Source organism: Desmodus rotundus, chromosome 8 (assembly GCF_022682495.2).
Source record: "Desmodus rotundus isolate HL8 chromosome 8, HLdesRot8A.1, whole genome shotgun sequence".
Lineage (NCBI taxonomy): Eukaryota > Metazoa > Chordata > Mammalia > Chiroptera > Phyllostomidae > Desmodus > Desmodus rotundus.
In genome coordinates, this window is record NC_071394.1 from 12463906 (window position 1) to 12490664 (window position 26759).

A 26759-nucleotide genomic window follows, 5' to 3' on the forward strand; every position below is an offset into this window, starting at 1 on the left:
GGTTTAAAATTAAAATGTGTATTTCTGTAGAATTGGCTAGAACACATACATAGGCCCATCAAACTATTTGTAGATACAATTTAAAATTTTACAGAATAGGGTTGAAAAGAACTTTAAATTCTGCAGTTTTTTTTCGAGTGTGTGCAAGTTGACACATTCATTATATTAGTTTTCACTGCATTTTTTAAAAGGCAAAATAAGATTGATTACTCATACAATGGAGGTGGGTTTAATACCCATCATAACCCATCAAAGGTTTTTCTAGTATTTTGGCAATTCTTTTACATTTTCAATAAAAGTTTAACTATTTAAAGTACCTACTTTAGTGTGTATATTATGCTGTGTATATGATTGAAAATTCAAAACAATTTTAGAATTCTAAGTAGACATTTCTGCATTATAGGATTGCAATTAGGATATCATTCTTTTTTTTTCTTTTAATTTATATATTACCCAAGTTGAATGAATAGAAAAATGTGTTGTAGGTATATTGATAAACATTTGTGATCTGACTTGCTTGTATTGCACCTAGAACTAACTCCTTACTTTACTAGAGAGTTATGCAGCTTATAGAAATTCAAGGTGTGGATTAAAAGAAAATTTGAATGTCATTCTCCGTGAAGCAAAGATATTGAGTCAGTTATCTTCCTGGAAAAACAGGTATTGTACAATGAAATAAACTGTTAGTAGGAAGTAAGTTAGATTGCGTAATTATTTTTGTTAAGTCTATAGAACGGCCCCGCTATTTGAATTTCATGAATACTTTTTCACACGTGGTTTCCTTACCGTCTAAGATTTCTTTCAAAACAATTTTTCTTGAATTTTAAACACACTTTTCACTGTTTCATTTGTTTTCTATTACTGGCACTATGGGGAAAGCCCTTATCTCCGGATCAGCGTCAAGACTCCCCTTTGGCAAAGTTACATTACAGTTTTATATCTTTAGAAGTCATTACCTGAGGATTTGTTTTGATTCTGGAGAGTGAGGGAGAAGCATCGATCGGTTGCCTCCCTGACAAACATTGAATGGTTGTCTCCAATATACGCTGCAACCAGGGATCGAACCCACAACTAGCTATGTGCCCAGACGGGGATCAAGTCCGAAGCCTTTTGGTGTGCAGAACAATGCTCCAACCAGCTGAGCCACCCTGCCAGGGCCACAGTTACATTTTAATTAAAGAATAATTAGTCTGTTACATCGGTTGCTTCCTGACTTTGCATAATGTGTGGGTGTGGGGAGGGGAGGGGAGTCAATGAAGTTGGAGAACCCAGCTTAAAGCTCGCTGTTCCATTCTGGGTTCTCTCTCTCTCTTTTTTTATCCATGCACACCAAGGTTGTGTTCCACTGAGAGGCTGCAAGGACAGAGTCAGTGGCAGCTGGTATGACAGCTCAATGGGGGGACAGGTCCATGTAGAAAAATCTTTCCATCACCCTACCTTGGCTTTGATCTTTTCCTGTCTAGCAGCAATTGGCATAAAATAAGTGTCATCCCATTGGATATACCTTAAATCATTCAAGTCTATTTTGAATTCACCGATGTGGACATCATATACTGCCTCACCCAAAATGTAGAGAAATATTACTGATACAGGAGTCAAAATAAGTATTATGGGGTCATACTGTTAAATATTGTGTAAAGAAATATTTACAAGTGAATGCCTCTTAAATGCATGAACCTATACTGCACATTGAAAGGAATAATATGCAGTCTGTATTTTAATGGAAGTCACTGGACAGAAAATCTTTAAATAGGAGCCTACCTGTAAGAAATGTAAACTAGCTACCGGTGGTCACATGTCTAACATCTGAGGCACTGAGTCGGGCACTTCACTATATTATATCTCACCCCCTCTCTGCCCCTCCTTCCCCAAAGAAAACTATAAATACAGGAGCCTCGCTCAGAAAGATTAATCGAGTCACGCGAAGTCACAGTGCTAGTAAGGAGTGTGGATGAAATTTAATTCAAGAAATAGTAAATATAATGCTCCTGAAGTAGACGTGCTACAGGTGGGTTAGTCAAGTTTTATGGGGCTTAAATCAAGGAGGAATCATATCTGAGAGATATTGGGAAGATTTCCTGAAGAAACTTGGCATTTGTGGTACGTGTGGCCCCATAGGGTTTTGATCGATAAAAATAGTGCCCAGGAGCCCTTGAAGACACATAAAACTAAGATTCCGTGTCAAGTCTTTTTGTAATGTTCGCCTTTGCCACACTGAACTTCAGGATGAAGTTCAGGAACCCACAGGGCAGTTGGGAAAATTGGCATCCCAGGAGCAGTTGATCACCATTGATGGTACAAATGAAGAGAAATCTAAAACTTAAAAGGTCTGGATGCAGACACTGCTGTGGGGGGCAAGGCCTTTGAAAGGCTTACTGCTTAGCTCTGCACGCACAGCTCCAGGGTCTCCGCTGGAATAACTGCAGTGGGGCTGGAGAGAAGAGGGCCGACTTCAAAGCCCATAGTATGGGAACCAGAGTGCACTCTTCCCATAGGTCAAGCTTAGCTGCTGCATTTTTATCTTAACTGGGCATTTTGATTTCTGGACTTTTAAATCTGTACCGACTCTGATCTGGATGAGATTTACTTGTAAGGACGGCTGTGTAACATCATGGGTTTTCTTGATCTGTTATAAGTAAGTAACCCGCCATACCTTAGACTTCAGTCTCTGACTGACACTACATTTATCATCCCTCCCTCTCACACCCAAATGCAACCTTTATATGGATTGACAAGGTAGCATTTGACTGAAAGGCATGTATTTCTAAGTAAGATTTTTTTTTCTCTAAATTTTACCTAGAACTTAAAATTGGGCATGAGTGAATTTAAAAAATGTATGGATGCATGGTTTTACTTAATCTTTTATTTTTCTGTTAGAAAAGATTTGTAACCAGTTATTTAAATTAGTTTAGTACAAGTATCTATAATGCATATGTACAAAACAAGTTGCTTAATAGATTGTCTTGAAAGATCATGTTGAGCTCTTAAGAAAAACTTAGCAGAAAATGAAAAAATGCAAAAGACAAATGCCCTAATGTTCTGCTAAGGTAGTGAAGGAGGGATGCGAAATGACTGTTTTGGAAAATATTCGAGGAAATTTATGTCTGAGGGTGTATTCTTAGAATTGGGCATCTAGTTACATTACAGAGGCTTGCTAGCTGCCCAAGGAAACACTCAAAAGAGTCATTAAGTTAATCTGTTTAATGCTGGAGAGAGGATTCAACACATTAAGGTTTAACTCTCATTAGGTTTCTATTATTTGAGACTTTGGGCGATAGAAAAAAAATCAAAAAAGATAATTTAGGTTTTCCGTAATTATTGCTACCTAACAAAGCAAACTTCATTTCCCCCATTTCTCAGAAACTTAGAGGAAATCAGTTCCGTCCAGAACAGTAAATGGCATCATTGCTCATATTTATAAGCATATATTTATTAAAAGATGTAATAGGGTGTAGTGGTCAAGATCATAGTCTCCAGGGTCAAATAATCCTTGGTGTGAATGTCAGTCCCACCATTAAGAAGTTGTATATTTTTCTCGGAGCCTTAGTTTTCTGATCTGTGAAATGGGCTGGATAGTACCTCCCAGTTTGGCTGTGAAGATTAAATGAAATGTATTGCCAAAGTGCTTAGCAAGGTGCCTAGTATGTAGAAAGTGTTTGATAAATATTATTATTTCAGACTATAGATGCAAAGACAATTTCCTAATCATATCATAATAGGATATTATGATATTTTAAAAATTCAATTTATTTAAGCAAAAACCATAAAAAACAGTTCATCCATTTCCTCTTCCCCCAACCCTTCCATCTCTGTCAACCACAAGTCTGTTCTCTGTATCCACGAGCTTGGTTTTTATTTATTTCTTTACATATTTTTGATTCCATATAAAAAAAGAGATCACATAGTATCTGTCCTTCCCTGTCTGACTCATTTCACTCAGTACGATCCCCTCGAGGTCCATTCATGCTGTCACAAAATGGCAAGATTTCATTCTTATTTTTGGCTGAATAATATATATGTATATGTGTGTGTACACACACACACATGCACACACAGCAGTCTCTATCTGCTCATCCATTGATGGCCACTGAGGTTGTTTACATATCTTGGCTGTTGTAAATAATGCTGTAATGAATATTGAGGGTTCATATGTCTTTTCAAATTTTTTGTTTCCTTCTTTTTTTTTTTTTTTTTTTTTTTTTTGCCTTTTCTAACTTTGTTTCCCAAAGGTAACCTAGAGCTGGTATGATAACCCCCTTTTCCCAACCATTATCTTTAGATAGCTGGGCAAGAAATTAGGGAACATTTTTTAGGGAGAAAAAAACTGCTGGATGAGAGGTGGCTGTAATGGCTCGTCATGTATTCACTGCCCCAGAGATCGGGGAGGGTCCTGTGCTCGGCCAGTCTGCATGGGCTGCCTGAGTCCAAGTGGACTTACTCATTATTCAGAAAGTATTCCTAAGTACCTACTATGTGCCAGGATCTGATTTTTGGTACAGGAAAAACAGTTGATTGAGACACGCACATCTGTATAGCTAGAGTGTACATAGTGTGATTTTAAAAAATCAAACGGTCAGGGAAGAGACAATGACAGAGTCGGAGAGGGCAGTTTGGAGAAGTTAGTTCAGAAGGGAGCGGTAAGCTAGGCCCTCTCTTGGACTAAAGTCTACAGCTTTCCCCAGCTGCTGACTTGATTAATCTGAATTCACTTCAGCTTTTCCCAGATGCACAAGGAAAGGGGAAGCTATGAGAACTCATTTCTCACCACTGCACTAGGGCAGTGAGAGCAGCTGTTACTCCAGTGCAGCATTTGCCCTTGGTTAATTCAAGGAGGTCAAGGAGCAGGAAAGGGCTCTGATGCCCAATGACCTGTAGAGTTCCACTTAGGGTATATGAGCTAACAGCAAGGCTTGTATCTGCCCTACCGCAGAACCAGTGGAAACAGGAGCGCCTTTCTTACGGTAAAACAAGACTTTGGCAGCGCTGCTATTGCATAGATGGAACCATCAGCTTCCTTTAAGCCAGCCTCATTCCATGCCCCTTTGGACTGTACCCACATAGGAAAGTGTGTAAGCCAAATACCTTCTGTGTATTGGCTGGTTTTGTGTCTGTACCTGAGTGCATGTCAGTTCCTCATTTTCCATAACAGCAGGAAAATACATTTCAGTGTTATTTTCTAACCTTTTCTTATATAACATTTTTATTGGCCAGGACAAAAGGATGCTGCCCGTTTTGTCATGAGAGTTCAAATCTATTCCACAAATACTTTCTGAGGCTAGTCTAATCACCTGGCATCATGCCACTGGGTGGATCCTACTCCTTCCTGGTTTTGTGACTTGGGGCAAGTTACTTAAATACTCGGCCTTGGTTTCCTAAACATATGTATGTTATTTGTAACACAAGATTAACTATATATTTACCACTTATGTTATGAAGATTACATAGAATCACACTGTTCAACAAAACAAACTTGCCCCACTGCCTAGAACCTAACCAAAGATGAATAAATGTTAGCTGGTGTAACAATGATGCCAGTGTGATATTGATGAATGAATGTACCTCCACTCACTTAACACATATTTACTGAATAGCGGTCGTAAACCAGGTTGGTATTCAGTAAATATTTATTAAAAATATAACCCAGTTTATGTCCTTGGGGTACATTAGTGAAACCAAATATTTTGTAAAAATCTTGGCTTTGTGGAGCTTATATTTTGGTGCATCAGGCCATTCTCAAACACTTGGTTTGACCTAGAATTCTGAAGGAATAGTACTTAGTAAGTCATTATGATTAAGTCCAGTAACAACTTAAAAATTAATAGGCTAAACTCTGTACTGGGCAAAAAGAAATCCAAGTTTTCCATTTTAAATATTTATGAAAGGTAGATTTCTAAATCATCTTTCTATCTAGCAGTAAGCTCTATGATCTAGGGCAAAACTAACCAGATTTTCCAATTTAACTATAAAGCCATATGTCTGACAAGGAGAGTTCGCGTATGAAACGGAGCATTTGAGTTGGGGATTGTCTCCGAAAGCCTCCCACATGTGGTGCCCATATCTATGAAATCACCCAAGGGGATTTGTAAAGAAACACATCCTGTGTGTCACTCCCTGAGATCAGCGTATTCCCTCCGTAAAGCTGGTTCCGCCATGCGCCTTTTGCCCTTCAGCCTGGACTGAGATGCGGCGTGTGGCATGTGAGGCAGCAATGTGGCACCTTGAAGAAACATAAAGGATCAGTTCTAGCCACATTGCTGCCAGTTACCAGCCACTTTTCCCAGGCTTCAAAAGGACATTCTGTAGACTCCTATGATGTCAGACGGCGTTCCCACTTCAGCTGTGGCCAGCAGATGCTTTGTGAACACCCTGTCCACGTGTGCTGATAAAAGCAAGGAAAATGTGAATAATGGAAAAAGAATAGCAGGCAGTTCGTTTGCTGGCTGTGGTGATTTTAAACACAAGTGAAACACACACTTCAGCTTCTCCCTGGCAGAGGGTTGTAGTCCCCTTGAAATGTTTCACTCTTGTGAGAATGACTCACGTCTTGGAAACGGACGCGTTCCAAGTCTGGTGCTCCCAGCACCTTCAGGCATTGGCTAATGCACCCTTTGGGAGGTTTAAGCATCCCAACAGCTGTTTTAATTAGCAAGGGATGTGGTGCTCTCTTGCCTAGAGCAGTTCACCGTTCCCCAGCAGCTTGAACTTGCCATTTCTGTTGTGATCACCTTTATCAGGCTCACATGTTACCTATTAATGGTGTCCTATAAGTGCTGGAAGTGGAACACACATTTGTTGGTTTGTTTTAGCTTCCTTGTTAGCTGAATAGTTTAAAAAATACACTAAAAACCACTCTTACAAACACTGTGCTTTTGCTCCTCAGTGCAGCCTGGTGCAGGGTCATTGACAAGTACTATCATCTGTATTTAACAAAGGAAAATACTGTCCACACCCTGAAATCCTGGTCTCTAAGCTGCGTTGCATAACCTGTGTTATTCTTCTGGTGAACTAAGCCCAAAATTCAGAATGGGTAAACAAACAAACAAAAACTCTTATTTCTTGGTATCATGAGACTCCAAGGCAGATATTCCTGATTGGTGGCTGGCTCCTTCCGTTGGGAAGTTTAAGGACTAAGCTCCCTCAATCTTAGGGCTCTGAAATTCCCTAGGGCCTTGTCAATAACAGCATCAGCCTGTGGAGGGAAGAGAGATTGCTGGAGGCCCACTCTCTTAAAAGTCCCTATTTGAAGTGACTCATCTCCACTTTCCAAAGGCTCAACCCCATGGCCAGCAGCATCAAGCTGTTTGGGCTCCCAAGCAGAGGAAACAAATGGTGAGCAGCCACACTGAAGTTTCCCAAAAGTATAATGCAGATCCACTCGGGACCACCTCAGTGTATGATGACCACAGGGACTGGAATGTGAATGGTGGTGCCTCTTGGAGCTGAGAGCAGTGTGGTGGCCACACAACTAGTAACAACCAAGATAGTAATACAAGATAATTAAGTGCTATGTGGACGTTCAATTTTAAGTCTTAATGTGGAATAGGAAAATATAGTTAGCATATCCAACAAGAGATTTTGCAGAGATAATCACTTAGCCTAAGTTCCCATGTAAAATAAGTTGACGTAGCTTTCAAAAACTAGTTGAATGAAACAAAGATTAAGCAGTAATTATGTAAACAGAACAAAAATCCTGAAGTTGGTGTGTGTGATTAAAGATGCGGACACTGCATTTATATGAATATCTCATTATTGTTCATGGGAAAGGAGGGAAATAAGCTTTAGGGGGAAAAAACCTTGTGATTTATAATAAGATCTTGATATTGATCAAGATCACAGTTGATCTTGAACAATGGGGTTAGGGGTACCTACGTCCCACTCAGTCAAACATCCCAGAATGACTTGAATGGGCCTTCCACTTGCAAGGATTCCCCATCTTGGATAGAAAATCCACATATAAATGGACCCACACAGTTCTAGCCAGGGTCATTCAAGGGTCAACTGGCACTTAGCTCCCAGAATCCTTGTAATATCCTAAGTGAAGAGAACCAGAGGTGTCTTTTGTTATGTTAATGAGGCGATTTTTGGAAAGCTAAGGATGGGGACTGGTTGCCAGTGGAGCCAGCCCTGTGATTAGAGGGTTGGAACTTGCACTTCCACCCCTAGACCTCCAGGGAGAGGAGAGGAGAGGGGCTGGAGACTGAGTTCCATCACCAATGGCCAATAATTTAACCAATAGTGCCTATACAATGAAGCTTCCATAAAAACTCAAAAGCAGAGTGTTTGGAGTTCTTTCAGGTTGGCAATTTGGAGAGTAGCAAACCCAGCGAGAGTAAGGAAGCTCCACATCTGTCCCCCACACATTGCCCTATGCATCTCTTTCATCTGGCTGTTCTTCAGTTATATCCTTTTATAATAAACTGATAATGTGGTGGGTCAACGGGTTTCCTGAGTTGTGTGAGCCGCTGTAGCAAATTAAACCCAAGGGACGGGGTCATGGGAACCTCTGATTAACAGAAGTACAGTAAGAACCTGGGCTTGGGGCTGGGATCTAACGGTGGGGGTGTGGAGGAAGGACCATCTTGTGGGACTGAACCCTTAATCTGGATTCTAACACCATTAGGAGCTAAAATGTGTTTCAGGTGTAATGTGTTAGAGCTATTAAGAGAATCTCAAAAACTTACCTATTGAAATTAGGCATGATTCTGTTTCTTTAATTTGTGATTTATTTCTACAAGCATTTATTGTGTGCTTACTGTTACTGCGTTCCAGTAAGGCTCCTGATCCCCATTTGGTGTTAGCGATGATGGATGGAAGAGCCATCGGAACAAAAGAATGCAGTGCAGAGATACAGGGGCTTTGATAGATGTCTGTCAATAGAGCTTTTGGAAATAATTGAATGTAAACTCAGTCATTTAACAAATTAAAAAAACTGAGGCCTTGAGAGGCAGAGTGATCCTTTAAAGGTTACACAACCAGTTGATGGAAGAGCTAGTACTAGAAGCCAGGTAGGTATCCTCATCTCCAACCTCAGCTGGCTGCATGGAAAGGGTGTGAGCTGAGAGATTTGCACTAGAGATGAGATGAAATGACACACGAGCAATTTAGCAAATTGTCTTCTGGATTTGTTGCTGGTCAGTGTTGGAGAAGGAGAGAACATAGTGTAGGAAGCAAGATGACCTTGCTTGCTAGGAAATTTAGGTTCCACACCTAGTTATGACCACGGATGTAGGGTGCAACCTTAGACAAATGATCTAACACACTAAAAATAATGCTTCCATGTATTTGTTTATTTAACACATGGTTTTCAATATTGCAATGTATCATCATGCCATCGATTCTTGAAACAGCCCCCTGAGATGTCATAGAAGGACATCCTTATACTCCCATTCTGCAGGTGAGCAACCTGAGATGCAGGAAGTCACACAGCTATCTAGTTAGTGAGAGACTCAGGGTTAGAACTCCCGAATGCTCTTAGTCCAATGCTCAACCCATAATACCATGTCTATAACAGGTGCAGGACAAGAAGCATTAACCAAGAGTATCTTTGATTACATTACAGATGCATTGTGAGAGGTTTCTATGCATCCTGAGAATAATTGGAACCACACTTTTTGGAGTCTCTCTCCTCCTTGGAATCACAGCTGCTTATATTGTTGGCTACCAGTTTATCCAAACAGATAATTACTACTTCTCTTTTGGACTGTATGGTGCCTTTTTAGCATCACACCTCATCATCCAAAGCCTGTTTGCCTTTTTGGAGCACCGAAAAATGAAAAAATCCCTAGAAACCCCCATTAAATTGAACAAAAGTGTTGCTCTTTGCATCGCTGCGTATCAAGAAGACCCAGACTACTTACGGAAATGTTTGCAATCTGTGAAAAGGCTCACCTACCCTGGGATTAAAGTCGTCATGGTCATAGACGGGAACTCGGAAGACGACCTTTACATGATGGACATCTTCAGCGAAGTCATGGGCAGGGACAAATCAGCTACTTATATCTGGAAGAACAACTTTCACCAGAAGGGTCCTGGTGAGACGGAGGAGTCACATAAAGAAAGCTCCCAACATGTCACCCAGTTGGTCTTGTCCAACAAAAGTATTTGCATCATGCAAAAATGGGGTGGAAAAAGAGAAGTCATGTACACGGCCTTCAGAGCGCTGGGACGCAGTGTGGATTACGTGCAGGTAGGTTTCCGAATCCCCGCCAGGGCAAACATACATTCAAATAAAGCAGCTTTTGTATCTCCAGTCATATGCTTATAGCCCATCCTTGTCGCTTCTGAACACAGTGCCCCTTTCAGTTCATTGGAAAACAGCATGACTGTTGAAAGCACATTTTGAAAGAGAGTAAAAAAAACTCTTATAAAACTGTTAAGACTATCTATGAAAATGCTTAACTTGTGCAATGCTGTTGGTTGGAAACCAAGATTATTTTGAACAGGAGACCCTTCCTTCTTTTCTCTCTCCCCTTCCCTTCCCTGCCCGCTTTGGTTCTGCCAAGTCAAATCCAGCGTCATTTCCCACACTCTTAAAATCCTCCAGCCTTGTAAGGAAATCGTGTCTGCTGAGCAGAGGGTCTTGGGAAAAAAATCTGCAGGCCCAGAGGAAGGCTATAAAAGGGTTTTCACAGAGACCCAACAAAATGGGGGTGATGAGGACAATTTTGACTGAAAGGGGAAGCAATTCACAACAGAGAGAGAAAGAAATATGAAAAAGGGAGAAAAAAAATAAAAACCTTCCCAGAGCAAAACCAAAGTAATGTTTATTTCACTCCCCAAACAGCATTACCTCACTCACTGCAACTTGACCTTTGAAAGCATTTGTGATGGTGTTTGCTTGCATGAAAATTAGACGGGGCTGTGTCTCGTTAATTTCCTGACTGCTCACTCTAGGCCTCCTTTTCTCCTGGTTCTCACTGAAGCTTTGTTCTTCAGGATGTTAGTTAGTAGGGTCCCTGTGCATGTTTTAGGTGTCATTTTCTGCGGATACACTTCAGTTAGATTTTGGCTATGATGGTTTCAAGAAGGAAAACATGTCTCTGGTTTAAGAAGTCTGCTGGGACCATTTTCCTTTTCACTGACAAGCACAATCCTGGGTTTCAGAGGACCCATCCTATACCTTGTGGCCTTTATTGCCACAAAGTCATGCCTAGTGGGTCCCTCTGTATAACAGGATTGGCAAGGGCGCTGGCATTGGCCTCGGTTGACTGAGGTGCTAATCCACATAGTAGTGGTTGGATGACCCGAGCACAGCTGTTGCTGCTGAGCCTGTTTTCTGGGTAGAATAAGCCAGTCTCACCACAGGGCAATGATTTCCAAACATATAACTAAGGTGTACAAAAGTTACAAAGGTAACAGACGTTGCTAATGATGACATTGTTATATTATTAAGTTTTCTGTTATTATTACATAATCATGTAGTCCTTACCTAAAAATTGTAGTACCTGCCAATTGCTGTGACTGTTAATTTTGCCCAACGTCTGAGGCATTTCTTCAGTTGATATCTGTCTGCACATCGATCACTCTGTCAGGGAGTTAATAGCGTTTCATCCCCAAATTTGCTCTAATTTCTAGAACTTTGACAATTAAGGTCGTTGCAGCTAACTCAGGACATTTTTTTTTACTTATTTACATACTGCAACTTCACACCCAGATGAGGCATGAAATGACCCATTTAAAGGGAGGGATGACTGGGGAACTTGCATAGGATTTGAAAAATGATGCTCTGGGCCTAAAACGAGAAAACATCTGTTGACATTTTGCTTTTAATTATAGTGAAAAACAATCGCTATACTTGTCATTTCTAATCAAGACATGATTGTGTGGGTTTTCTTCTTTTTTTTAAACCTGCTCCTCCCAAACCCCCTTTTCCCATCATTCTTGTTTTGAATTTGTTTGTATCCTTGACAACCTGACATTGAGTCCGTCCAGGAAAAAATAATAAAAAATATAAAATTTTGGAGTAGGCTTGCAGCTAGGACCCTAATCCGGCTGGAAGACTTTTCTTCTTTCAGGCTGAGGCCTCTGGAGAGACTGACTGAGCAGCAGCTGGTCACTGGGCCCTGCATCCTCCTGAGATGATTGGTCCATTCTAAGTGCTCAAAAAAGGGTAAAAACCACCACAAACTGGTGGCACATTCTGAAAGCAGGTAATTCCATCCTGCCATCCCTTATCAAACCGCCAATATTTAATCATGTGTGCCCTGCAAAAATGAACATGTCAATAAGGTTGAAACTAAAATACTGTCACCTGATGCTTTGACTGACCCAGGGTCTGAGAGCTGCAGAGAAGCCAAAGGAAAGACAAAGGAGAAGGGGGTGGAGGATGCTGGCTGCTGCTCATTACAAGTTGAGTGCAGGTTGATGAGGGAAGGAAGGAAGGAAACAAGCAACCTTCAGGTGCTAGCACATAAGCGAGAATGGGGGCTGGGGAAGAAGCTGACCATCTGCTCACATACTTGCTAACCTGGCTGGAGAACACTGCTTCACTGTGCAGAGAACTAGCCAAAATGGTTGGTTTCCAGCTGCAGCTGGGTCTTTGTCACTGGTCAGCATTCTTCACTTGCTCCTGAATAGATAGATGTGTTTCTTATTGCTCTCATAACCTATTATTTCATACCTTCACCACTCTCCCAGCTCCCTACCCAGACTCCTCCCTGCTTAACTACTAACAGATGATCTTGCCTCCTATGCAAGAGAAAAGCCCAAGTACAAAGCCAAAGTACACCCTGAAGACCTCCTTTCCTTAGTCTCTTCTGCTTTCAGGTTCCAGGGTACCCAGCCTCACTTCCTATCTCCAGGGTAACCTTTGTGCCTGTACTCCTGGGCTCTCTCGGTCAGCTCCCTCTGGTCTCCTCCAGAACAGGCTTTTTATACCAGTTACCACCTCTCGCTCTGTCAGCTGTTGACTCGACTCCTCTCTGACTACTGTCTCAGCCTTAATCCATTCAAATAATTAATGCTGACATGGAATATGGAGGGAAGTTTTAATCTAGGAGAGAAACCAGTGTGTTAACAAATTTATCAAGGATACTAGTGGCTGCTTTCAGAGACGGAGAAAGGCAGAAGACAATAAAGTGAAAAAAGAAGATGAAGGAAATGAGAAAGAGAATGAGGAGGGTTTTCTTGATTTTTTTTTTTTTTTTTTGCATCCAAATATTTTCTGGGGAAACTTTTTCAAAGTAGGACAGATTCTTCTTTTTTAAAAAATATATTTTGTTGATTATGCTGTTACAGTTGTCCCATATATTTTCTCCCCTTTATTCCCCTCTGCCCTGTACCCCCCACCCCATCATTTCCCCACCTTAGTTCATGCCCATGGGTCGTACATATAAGTTCTCCAGCTTCTCCATTTCCCATACTATTCTTAACTTCCTCCTGTCTATTTTGTACCTACCATGTATACTTCTTATTCCCTGTACATTTCCCCCCATTCTCCCCGCTTCCCCTCCCCAGCAATAACCCTCCATATGATCTCCATTTCTGTGATTTTTTTCCTGTTCTAGTTGTTTGCTTAGTTTGTTTCTGTTTTTTTAGGTTCGGTTGTTGAGAGTGGTTTGTTATTTTACTGTTCAGTATTTTTGATCTTTTTCTTAGATAACTCCCTTTAACATTTCATATAATAAGGGCTTGGTGATGATGAACTCCTTTAACTTGACCTTATCTGGGAAGCACTTTATCTGCTCTTCCATTCTAAATGATAGCTTTGCTGCATAAAGAAATCTTAGATGTAGGTCCTTGCCTATCATGACTTTGAATACTTCTTTCCAGCCCCTTCTTGCCTGCAAGGTTTCTTTTGAGAAATCAGCTGATAGTCTTATGGGAACTCCTCAAAGTAGCACAGATTCTGATCTGACCATACATGGTTTAAAGTAGGGCAAAAGTCTGCTTTACCTTTTCAAAATAGAATTTATATCAGCTTTTTGTTTACCAAAGTAACACATTCTTATGGTAGTGCTTTTAAAAAAATAGAAAAGCACAATGAGCAAAGTTAAAATCATCTGTAACAAATGCACGTTCCATAGATTATCACATTTAATTCTTTCTGATATATACCTTTCTATTTTCCCCTTATTTTTAAAACAATTTTGGGGTTACATTATATTTACTTTTTGGGTTTTTAAAAATAATATCAAAAGACTTTAAGTATCCTTTGATATCTAGAACATATAATTGCTTAATTCATTCTTACCTCTTAATCACCAGACATGGGTAAGTGGCTGCTAGTCTATGTGAAAAAAGGGAAAAAAACAGTATCCGTTGATGTGTGCATAAGGGATTACTCGGGTAGAAAACAGACTAGTATAAGCATTTACTAAAGGGAAGAATATAGGAGGCAACTTTATTAATTTAATTTGGTAGCATCCTAGGTATCCAAGATCTACATCATTCATAATGGTAGAGGTGACCCTCATTATTCATGGGTTCTGTATTTGTAAATTATGCTGCTCACTAAAATACACTTGTGACCCCCAAATCAATACTTGCACATACTTCTGTGATCATTTGCAGACACGAAGAGTGACAAGTAATTCGATTCACTTGGTGGGCGTGTCCCCAGCTAAGGTCAAACAAGACCATGCTTTGCCTTCTTGTTTTAGCTTTTATACCATAAACAAGGAACTTCTTCATAGTCTATTTAGTACTTCATTTTTCACATTCTTGTGCTTTTTTTCTTTGGTGAGGTAGTTGTTTAAAATGACTTCAAGTGTAGTGCTGAAGGGCTTTCTAGTGTTCTTAAGAGCAAGAAGGCTGTGATTGGTGTATGGAGAAAATGTTTGTTCAATGAGCTTTGTTTAGACATGAGTTATGGTGCTGCTGGCCATGAATTCAACATGGATGACTCATAGTGCATTTAAACACAAATAAAAAACAAGGTTAGGTATTGATCAATAGACAAAAATGTTGTGACCAGAAGCTTGGAGGAACCTAACCCTATATTTCTGCTAGAAGCAATTTTTTGGTATTTTTCGCTAATTCAGTGCTCAAGGAAACTGTAGAACATCGACTACCATGAGAATGTACTGTATACGGTACTTGATTGCTTTCTGTTCTATAGAGGAGGCCTAAGCACCTGAAATATGCTGAGGGCCAGTGTTAAGAATGTTATGTGTCTCTTCGTACTCTTCATCTTAGAGGATAAGATTAATGGCACCCTGAAGAAGAAATGGAGAAATGTGAATTCTAGACTCAACTCTGTGTTCGTTTGCTGTGGGCCTCAGTTGGTAAATGCTCTCTGATGCTCTCAGATACTTTCTGGGATCACTCCCAGCTCTGGACTCTAACATAGTGCTGTTTAATTTCTCTGACACTTTAATCTCTCTTTAGCAACGTACCTAGACTTTGTAAAATTGTGAGCAAAACAAAAAGGGGGAAGTATCAGAATTTTCTTTTCATTTATCAATCAGTATTATGTTTCTCGTGTTAATCTACCCTTCCCCCATACATTGGGTTCATGAATATAAACCATTATGGGCCACCATTATGGGATTTCCTGATTCCTTTCTTTAGAGTGAGAATTCCTATCATTTGGAATGAGGATTGCATAAGCCTTAGATTTGACAACATTTGGTTTCTCACTTTTCCAGCTGGCTTGTCCCTTTTCTTTGTACCTTCTTTAACTTTCACTAATGTTTAAAGCCCCACTAAAGCCTCACTAAAAAGGAAATGAGTATAACCAAATGGCTCGTTTTTTTTAACCTTCATGTTTTGAAGATGTTCTAGGCTGACCATAGTTAAGAATTATTTTATATCAGTTTGGGTCATTCATTCTACTGTGTGTTCAGGGTCTACCCTCTGCTACATGATGAAAGTACTCATCGTACCCAAAGGGTACATTCCAGGCTCTACACCAGTTGCAGTCCCCTCTACTTTTGCTATTTATTTTCTCTCCTAGACAACCCAATCCAAGGACTTTTACATTCACTGATCAGGAACTCAACTTGCTTAGTGTATATTTATCAGGTATTGGACCTGACATTGGTTTCCTGCTGACTGAGTAATAGCTTTTTCTTTTTTAAACAGTGATAATAAGAAGGATTCCTTCTCCCTTTGGACTAGTGTCTTTATTTAGTTTTTTTGCCTCTGGTTTTGGTTTATCCCTTTTTAGTATATATCTTCCTTTTATTGAACATTTACTACAAGCTATCCATTAAGTGCTTTACATATGTTATTTAATTAGCTTACCATTACAACAAACTTATGAGGTAGAGATGACCCTCTATGTCTTTCACCTGCGGGATGGAGACTTAGGATGGTGAAGGAGCCTAAGGCCAAGAAGCTAGTTCAAGTTCATATAACTGGTAAATGATGGATTGGGACTTAGATCTGTTGGATTCCAGCATTTGCATAGTGGTTTCTTTTCAGTAGTGTTTGTTCTGGTATTATTCTATTAGGAGTTCAGGGAGACTGGTACCATCTTGTTTGCTAGTAAAGAACTACTTGTGAATTTGTGTTCTGGTTTATCCCTTTTGCTAGAGGAATCTGGGTCGGGGGTTGCAGGAGATGAGTAAGGGGAGCTTTCTGTTACCTTTATGGGAAGCTGGGTAGTGGGAATCATGACCAAGAGTAAATTCCACACACTAGCAAAAAATTGTCTCAGAGGGTCAAGGTTAAGAAGGGGTTGAGGCTTACAAGCAGGCAAAGGGTGAAGGCAGTAGCAACAGATGGGGTCTTTTCTGATTTATTTTCAACCTGTGTCCTCATTGAAGGCAGCCAGAGCAATTAAGATTTCCTCTTGCTGCTTAGGTCTCAGTGCCCTTTGAAGTGGTATGGAGTGGAGGGGGGAATCCATCAGTCATTCTGAAAAACCACACATTAACAAAAAGCAAAACATGAAGACTAGGCATTTTAGACTTAGATTAAAAAGCATGTGGTAGAATAAGCAATATTTCTAGATGAGATTTTTATTTAAATTACAGGTAGGTAGATTAAGGACTTAGTCTAATAACATATGTAACAGACTATAGACTCATAGTCTGTAACTAATTGTTATAGATAGTTCCAAACACATGAGATTCCCGATATGTAATCAATCCCCGTGTTCCTTTTAGGGATTTCTCTCCACTGAGCCACTTGTTTGTAGCAAGGGTCCTCATGACTCTAGGTATCGGTTTCCTTAGGGAGTATAAAAGTTTAAAGATCATTCCTTAATACTAATGGCATCCTTCCACAGTCCTTTGTAATTTACAAAGTACTTTTAATAGGCTGTGTCTCATCTGGTATCACAGTGATGGTAAATGGCTTGTGCATGGTCCTAGAAGTAAGATACGGGACTCAAGACTTAACTGAAGATTCTCGGTTCTGAGGGCATTTGTTCTTAAAATTAGCATGTTGGCTAAACAAAAACTAATTTATTAATGTTGTACACTTTTTATGCAGTTACAGTTATTTATAATGTGGAGATGGAGGCAACCTTTAAAAAACGACTAGAATTCAAATCGGGACTTAGAACATATTTAATCTCAATTTATTATTCTTTATTTTTATTTTAGGAAAGAGAACCCTCCCTCTGCAACCAATTATTTTAGTCCCAAGGCAAGCTGTGCTTGTAAAGGCCTGGCAGTAAATATTAGGCTTGTTAGGCCATGTGGTCTCGGTTGCAGCTCTCCAGCTTTGCTGTTTGTATGTGAAAGCAGCCATAGATAATATAAAAATGAATGAGCGTGCATGCCTGGGTTCCAATAAAACTTTATTTATGAACATGGAGATTCAACTTTCATGTAATTTCCATGTGTTAGAATTTTTTTTGAATTTTCAAATATTTAAAAATGCAAAAGCCATTTTTAGCCCACAGGCCCTATCAAAACAGGTGGCAGACTGGACTTGACCTACACACCTTAGTTTGCCACCCATTGTTCTAGATAGGAAAGGGGAGACTGACTCTTGGCTAGTATAGTAAAGGAAGAAGAGAGATGGCCTCTTACTTTATTTATTTTTAGAGAGAGGAGGGGAGGGAGAAAAACATCCATTGCCTCTTGCGTATTTCCAACCGGGGACTTGGCCCATAACCCAGGCATGTGCCAAGATACAGAATTGAACCTGCAACCTTTTGGGTTGCGGGATGACGCCCAATCCACTGAGCTACACCACCAGGCAGGACATCTCCCACACTTTAGTTGATGATTTTGTGGTTAAAAATGAGGTGGCTGGGTCCTTGCCACAATATCTTTTTGTCTTGAGGTTTTCTACTTATTTTAGTCAAAATTCGGTGACTTTGCCTCACTTCTGTATCTCCTGGTGAGAAATCTTATGACTTGATTGTGTGGTTGAGACAAATTACATGGATGCATTCAGTGTGGACAGAAAGATGCTCTGATTTGTGCCCTAATAGTTTCCGGTGTTTTCTCCGTGTGAGGTCAAGTTCTGTGTGAACTGGTGTATGTCCTCCCCCACACCTTCTAGCCTAGAGCTAAACAGCCAACTGACAGTAAAGAAATTACATACTTGTTTTAAATTGGTGAGGGGACGACTGGAAATCATGTTCTTACTATACTGACTACACTCTTCACACACTACAAATGTAAATTCTATTAGGTCCATGAACATACATGCTTTTACAGACTGTCATGGACAGTGGCTTTCTAACTGGCGTTCTCTCACCAAATAACATACAGAAAATGAACTTCTTAAAGCTACTATAACAAAACCCCTTTCCAAGGCAGTTCTGAGAGCTTTCCCTTCCAACACAGTTAAACTTACCATGCGTACAGTCTCTGAGAACTCCTGGCACTTTGCTCTTGGAAACTGGGGGTGGGGAGGGCCAATTTAAATATGCAGAGCCTCAAAAGTTGGGTTCAAGTTTAGTCATTTCAAAGGGGTAGCAGCCTTGGTCTGCTTAGGCTCACAAGCAGGCAGAGTTACTTGAACATTAATTTTAGATTGCCCCCTTCCTGTTGTTTTTAGTCTTATTTTAGCTTTCTGGTTTTACCTTTCCCAGCTTGAGTCAATAGAGGGGGGTGTGGCCCTAAACTCTCAGGATCCTGGATTCTAAAGGTGGCCTGGACTTCTGCCCCTGCTCTCTCCACCCTCCCTACAGGCCTGCCTTCCTGTAGCCACATACAAACCAGTGATAGGCAAGGCATTGCAGAGGAGGACCATTGCTTTGGAGGACTTTGTTCAGGCTTCTGAGGCTTGGGATGATTGGCTACAAATCCAAATGTTTGTAAAATCCTGTTTTCTGCAATGAAAAACGAATGCCTAGCAGCTGACTGAATTTTTTTCCCTCTGAAGTAAGTGGGACCATGCTGGACTGACTGACTGACTGAATGGGTTTTATTAAGAAATGGATTCTTCTAAATAAGTTAAATAAAATTAAAAAATTCAGAAATTAATCCTAAAATTGTTATACGTAGTTAAATCCAGTGAGGTGATAAGTTCATTTTTTTTATAACTAGATTCCCCCATGTGCTCCGATAGTGCATTTAAGTTGTTGTTTTCACCAATATTCTTACTTAATATTATTTTCAGAAAAGAAGCTATCAGTAAAATTGACACATTTTTTAACATGTTTGAGATTCCTTAGCTAAATTATTTTCTTAGTTTTGTTGTTGTTTGAAACTGGTACATCAAGTCCCTATTATTTTTATGAAGTCGTTTGGAGAATTGTAAAGACAGTTACATTTGATGTGAACACGTTAATCTTGATTAAACAAATTCAGAATAGCCAGACTCGATGGCTATAACGAGAGTTGCAGTCCCTGCCGATCATGTCGTTTATTGTTTGGACGGGGGTGTGAAACTGGTTCTTTTTGTCACACGTCCCCTCTGTTCACTTGCTATCTACTAGGACCTTGCATCCTTCAGAAAAGAATACTGTGTCGTCTTAGTATCAGTCAGGAATAGAGAGGTGGCAGCACTTTGTCTACTTCTGATTTTCTTTGACGTGTATTAGGAGAAGCTCTATCCACAGGTATAACCCACCTGTGAGATAAGGTAGGCTCACTTCCTCTCTGAGAGAAGTGACTTAATCTGATTGAGTATGGAAGGCCTAAGAAGTAGCCTCCTCCTTTCTCCTGGGAGTGGGCTATTGCCAAGGAGCATCTGTCATACCTTTACAAGGAGTATGCACTGTATTTGCAGGAGGAGGCTGCCCCTCCCCCCCTTTCATGCTGTTTACTATCATAGATTAACTGTCTGATACTGGAGAACATCATTACGAAGCCTGCTATTGCACAGATATAAGGCCTATTATTGATATCAGCTTAATGGCTATACAGGTGATATTTTGGTGTCTTACTCCCTTGTTCTTTATTTTCCAATTGGTTCAGAAATCAGGCTGCAAAAAAAGTACTGTTTATGACCCTGTCCACTCGGGCCTCCCCCAGGAATGTCTGTCAGGGGTCCACAGGCCTATACTAATCCGAATAACCTTAAAGTCATGGTAGTTTGGTTTCAGAATTGCTTTTATTTTCTTTTTTGATCCATATAAGGATTGTTTGTAAGAACAATTAGCATTCCTAGAAAGGCTTAAGATAATTTACGTCTGCATTTATATACACAGGGCTAGATTTCTACTCAGTACTCTAGAAGATAAAGGTGGTCTGAACATCTTGCTAGTTCCCTTTTTGGTGCAATGTTACCTGCTAAGCCCAGGTCATGCACGGATGCTTCAGCATGCACCCAGCTGTAGGAGGGTTTTCTGTCTTTTATCCATCATATTAAAATTGGGGGGGAGGGGTAACTGTTAAGTGTGCCTCCCTTTTAATACTGTCATAGGGGTGTGCCTAGCATCACTTGTCCACCTGCGGGACAAGTTGCCTAAAAGCCTTATAGCAGAGGCAATTGAAAAAGAAAAACATCTAGAGTAACAACCCAAGATACTTTGCAAGTCCTGGAAAACTGGGATGTTACCTGGGTTATGAGATCTTCATTACCAAAACTGGGACCATCCTTGGCAAATTGGGACAAGCTGGTCACCCTCTCTATAAGACACCTAGCACATCATTTCAGCCGTTTTATCCAACACTGTCATTAATTTAAGTATTGAACCTGGTGGAAAACAAGCTCTTTGTATTGGCCGTAATAAAACGAACTCTCATTCCTGTGATATTCAATCGCTTATTGAGGCCTTGTGACAAGAAGGCTGAAGACATAATACAAGGGGTCCGGCGGAAGTAACGCCTGCTTGAGTGTGGTTGGTAGGGTAATAATATGGGTGTAATCATGTCTAGTTTTAATTTGGAGATTTCACCTAAAATGCCATATGGTGTGCTTGAGTGTGATACTGTTATTTCACACTCAAGCTTTAGAATTGAATTATGTGCTTATGATTTTGTAGGCAAAGATTTGGTAATAAATTAGGGGCGTTATCTGTGCCGGGCCCTGTGTGTGTTCAATTGTGACAGTGTGGATCACACAGTTTTTCCTTTTCTTTAACTCACGTTCTTCTTTGCAGGTTTGTGATTCAGACACCATGCTCGACCCAGCCTCTTCTGTGGAGATGGTGAAAGTTTTAGAAGAAGACCCCATGGTTGGGGGTGTCGGGGGAGATGTCCAGGTGTGTATGGCTTTCCTTTTGCCCGAGTCACTTTAGTAGCCCCATTCACTACACGCCAGACTCTGGGCCAGGTATTACACATCAGAATGTGCTTTGGAGCCAGCTTACTGGCTCTTTTTTTCTAATTGCAAAGAAATTAGAATTTCTTTGATTAATCCTGGGGCATAATCCATGTCTGCACTGGCTGATAAGTCATGTTCTTGAGCCATAACTTAATACTCTGGTAAAATCCGTTGTTGGAGTTCACTTAGTTGCAAGTGAACTAAAGTATAGCAGGAGGTGGATTTTCTTCCACATACCTATGTCTTTAAAAGCTAACCAATATGTGCTGGATCAAAAAAATCTGAACTGGAAAACAAAGAAAGAAAAGAAACAGCAACTCACATTTATACTTGTGAGAAAGGCAAAAGAGCAATTAATTAATAAATGAGTTTTCCAATCATTTTTTACTAATTATTATTTAATTAGCAAAATTAATTTGCTATTAATGGAGAAATAATTCATGAAACGAATATTGGAATGGGAAAATAAATATGCAAAAATTGTGAAGATTAAAATGAGTTCTTTGCTAACGTGAGATTAGATTTTAGCAAAATGTGAAAAGCACATGAAATTTTACTTAAAGTTTAGGTATTGTGTTGCTGTATAACTATTTTGTATTTTCATGGCGATAGTGAAGACAAAGAAAACACACTACAATGGACAAAAAATAACCTGGGGGGTAAAGAGGAAGCATGCAAAATCCAGATGAACACAGAACAAAATTGAGGCAGAGGGGAGAATTTAGAAATAGTGCCAAGAAAAAGTTGATAATTTTGAATAGCCTTTACATAGAGCATTATTTCAGGATTCAAGTTTTGGAGGGAGGCCAAAGCAAACCCTTTTATCACTGGCATTGTGAAATAGTAGGAAAGAGAAGGAAAATTTATAGCCAAGGATTGGATGAGTTGGAAATTAACCAGAACAGGAGGCAATAGGACTTAAAAACCTTCAAATCCTAGATGGCAGGAAAGAGTGTCTGGAAGAAGAATTTAGGGACTGAGAACTAAAGCCTAAAAAAAAAAATCTCAATATTGTAACATAACAAGAACAAAAAGCAGAGCAAAAAGAGGACAGAGTGATAAAGTAGAAAAAACTATCATCATAAAGACCCTACACAGGCACACAATTTCTCAAATTAATTAGTAACGCAGAATCAGAGTGAAAAAATAGTCATGTCAAAAAAGGGAAGGTAAGCCAAAATAGGAAGACGAAATAACAAATCTTGCTCTATCTACTAACCTCCAGATGGCATGGACTTTGCTGATATTTTTAAACAAAGGCTTACCTTTTATTTTTTCCTTTTTGCAGATTTTAAACAAGTATGACTCCTGGATCTCCTTCCTCAGCAGTGTGAGATACTGGATGGCTTTTAACATAGAAAGGGCCTGTCAGTCTTATTTTGGGTGTGTCCAGTGCATTAGCGGACCTCTGGGAATGTACAGGAACTCCTTGCTGCACGAATTTGTGGAAGACTGGTACAATCAGGAATTTATGGGCAGCCAGTGCAGTTTCGGTGATGACCGGCATCTTACGAACCGAGTGCTGAGTCTGGGCTATTTAACAAAATACACAGCTCGATCCAAGTGCCTTACGGAAACGCCTGTAGAGTATCTCAGATGGTTAAACCAGCAGACCCGTTGGAGCAAATCGTATTTCCGAGAGTGGCTGTACAATGCCATGTGGTTTCATAAACATCACTTGTGGATGACCTACGAAGCGGTTATCACTGGATTCTTCCCTTTCTTTCTTATTGCCACAGTAATCCAGCTCTTCTACCGTGGCAAAATTTGGAACATCCTCCTCTTCTTGTTAACTGTCCAGTTAGTGGGTCTCATCAAATCATCCTTCGCCAGCTGCCTTAGAGGAAATATCGTCATGGTGTTCATGTCCCTGTACTCAGTGTTGTACATGTCAAGTTTACTTCCCGCCAAGATGTTCGCAATTGCTACGATAAACAAGGCTGGGTGGGGCACATCTGGAAGGAAAACGATTGTTGTCAATTTCATAGGACTCATTCCAGTCTCAGTTTGGTTTACAATCCTCCTGGGTGGTGTGATTTTCACCATTTATAAGGAATCTAAAAAGCCATTCTCCGAATCCAAACAGACAGTGCTAATTGTTGGGACGTTGCTCTATGTATGCTATTGGGTTATGCTTTTGACTCTGTACGTGGTTCTCATCAATAAGTGTGGCAGGCGGAAGAAAGGACAACAGTACGACATGGTGCTCGATGTATGATCTTACGTTGTTGGACGTTTGCAACCACACATGCAGACACAAAACCTTAGTTCCTCTGGGGACTCTAGTATTGTGGCATCAGATAATGCCACCACAGGAGACATATCACTGCTGCTGGGACTTGAACAAAGACATTTCTATGGGTGTTTTTTTTTTTTTTTTTGATTCTGCCAAAGTAAAGTGATACATCAACAAGAAACTCAGATTTAACCTGTTATTTCTATGAAAATGGGAAGACTTCTTTGTTTATGCACTTTTTCCTTTACTGTACATCCGCCTAACAGTGTCTGCCCTATATATACCTCACTAGCCATGCTTTATGTGGGTTATCGTGGAAGAAAAGGATTTTGGAAACTCAAGGAAAAGTTCTTACAACGTATACAACCTAACTTATGGACTGTGTTGATAGCTAATTTTTTTTCTTTAGAAAGGATTTTCTGTTTCAGACTACCAAATGAAATGCCAAAGGAAATTTTAAAGGCCATTGGCTGTGCTGTATTTTTATATAATTGTACTGTGTTTTAAAATTTTGTATGCCAATTTTTAAAACAAAATTTTGCATATTCTATATTTTACTTCTCTGCCAAAATACACCTGTTCTTCCTTTTAAAAGAAATTAAATAAAATAGGTTCTGAAAAACTTCAAACTTATAAAACCTACCCAAAATGTGAAGCTTGGTTGACTGTTGTTCATGATAGAAAGAATAAATGTTTCTCTCTCTTCTCTACCTTATCAAATTGAACAGTTTATTTCTGTGAAAAGTATTTAAACATCCAATATATTAACTTCATTTCTTTTTGAAAAGGCCAATATACCTGTCATACTTTGGGAGTGAAAAATCCATAATTATGTGTACAAAAAAGTAAATAATTGAAAGTCAAGGCCAAAGGGGTAGAAAAGTGCAATTTTTTCATAAGGTTAAGAGAAGGGAATGCTAGTCCTCCAGAAAACACTGGCCATCCAGCACTGGACATAACACGCGTTGTCAAAGACGAATGACCATCAGAGATTCCGGCAGTGTTTTCTCAGGCCGAGGAAAATGGGAAGTGGAAAAAATTATCTGTATAATTTGGACAAATGCAGCACAGTTCCTCACATTCCATTCTGTGGCCTGAATTCACCTGGTCCTATCAATATACTGATCATATTTAAACTGTCTTTCCAGCTCGCCAGTTCCCTTTCCATGTTAGCATGAAGTTCCCATGATCAAGTTGGATCAATTACTGTAAATCTGCCACACAGATTGAAACTGTGCTCTTTTACTTTCTAGTGAGGCTTTTTCCCTGAATTATACAGATAATTTCTTCATCTTTTTCTGTTGGCCAACATAAACATGTTTACATAGGAGAAATGCTATCAAGGTTTAATAAGTGTATCAAGAATTGGCACATAAAAAAATTAATGAATCAGGTACCTGTAGTCTAGCTAATTTTGCTTCTCCAGATCCTCAGTTATCCAGTCAGACTTGACCCGACCCATCTTGCCTTGTAGCTGGTGCTGTGTAGACAGACCTATGTTAGGAACACAATTGAACACATGAATAGTTGCCTAGAAAGTATTGTGAGGAAGCAAAGTCATGTGGAAAAGTCTTCCTTCATGTTCTTCCTGCCTTTCTTCTGCTTCATGCAGACATCTCTGGTCCATTCTTAGAAAAAGCACATTCTACCTTCGTAACACAAGGTACATAACGTTCTGCCACTCCGACTCTCACTGATTGGACAGCTTGTGGGAAACCAACACCATGCCAATAAATGAGACTAAAACTTGAGTTTGCCTTTTTAACTATTTATGTTCTAAGTTAAACTTTGATAACATTCAAATGTCAAATTCTCTCATTCTTATAAAAGATTGAATTAATTGCCTGTATTTATTTTAGCAATTATTCAATGTATTTCCAGTATAGGATGTATAGTATAATTAATTTTTTGTAAATAAAATATTTTTGATAAGATTATTGCGTGTTTTTCTAAGGGAAGGGGGCATTTCAAACAAAATATTACCTGATTGTAATGATACGGATTTAAGAGTGGGTTTTAGGATAAACATGGTCAAAGATAACAGAAGTCATTTCATTTTACTATTCATAAAAGTAGAAGTCCCCCCAGATTGGTATGGTTTGGAGATCTAGGAAATTGAGAAAGACTGGCACATCCCTTGTCTCAACTCTTCCCTCTAAAGCAGCCCAGATTTAGACCAATCTATTTTATTACAGTAATTTATCATAGCGGGAAAGGAGATTTTCAGAAAATTTTTATAGCATTATAAATAATACAATCTTAAGAGAGCAATAATTGAGTGGCATTTGCGAACTGAAGCATACCCCATTAAAAAGGTGCTCAGAATATGGTATGAGGCTATTAGAGAAATGGCACATTAAATTATATAACCCACTTGTACAATAACATCTCAATTTTACGAAGACAAGTATTTAAATATGGTTATCTACTATTGGGAATATGGCCAATTGATATTCCGTATACATTATTGTATTTTCCAACTTCCCTGGTCATGTATTACCTTTATAATCCATGAAAGGACAATAAATACTTTTTTATTTAACAACAAAAAAGTGGGTTGGGGCATCTAATAGCATTTCCTGGTTTGAGATGCTTTGGTGGTAATTATTTCATTTTACCACTTATACCTCAAATTTATCTTATTTCCCAATTTTTACTCCTAAGAATTCATTATATTGGTACAGTTACATTATTAAAACCATAGCCACTGAATAGCCTTGCCATCAGAAATTGTGATGGGTCTAGTCGCAATAATTCACTGATGAAGTCGGTGGGTGCTGTATTAGAGACTGGCAGACTTAACATAAGGAGCCACACGCTCCTTTGTCCATTGCAGGCTCTCCTGGCCGCACTGTCACCTGACTGACCAACCCTCCTATTGTAGCACAAAAGCACCCCCAGGCAATATGTAAGTGAGCTTGTGGCTGTGTTCCAATAAAATTTATGAACACTGACATCTGAGTTT

General features: G+C 39.6%; 1 protein-coding gene across 1 annotated transcript in view; it reads left to right on the forward strand.

Moving 5' to 3' along the window:
* The window catches only part of HAS2 (hyaluronan synthase 2), a 28316-nt gene extending 2588 nt beyond the window's left edge, over window positions 1-25728 (forward strand). Inside the window, exons 2-4 of the mRNA XM_024572273.3 lie at window positions 9560-10186; window positions 21395-21496; window positions 22847-25728. Of these exons, the coding sequence (XP_024428041.1) occupies window positions 9560-10186; window positions 21395-21496; window positions 22847-23776 (1659 nt within the window). The 3' untranslated portion in view covers window positions 23777-25728. The remainder of the gene's footprint in view (window positions 1-9559; window positions 10187-21394; window positions 21497-22846) is intronic.
* The last annotated feature ends 1031 nt before the right edge of the window (window positions 25729-26759 follow it).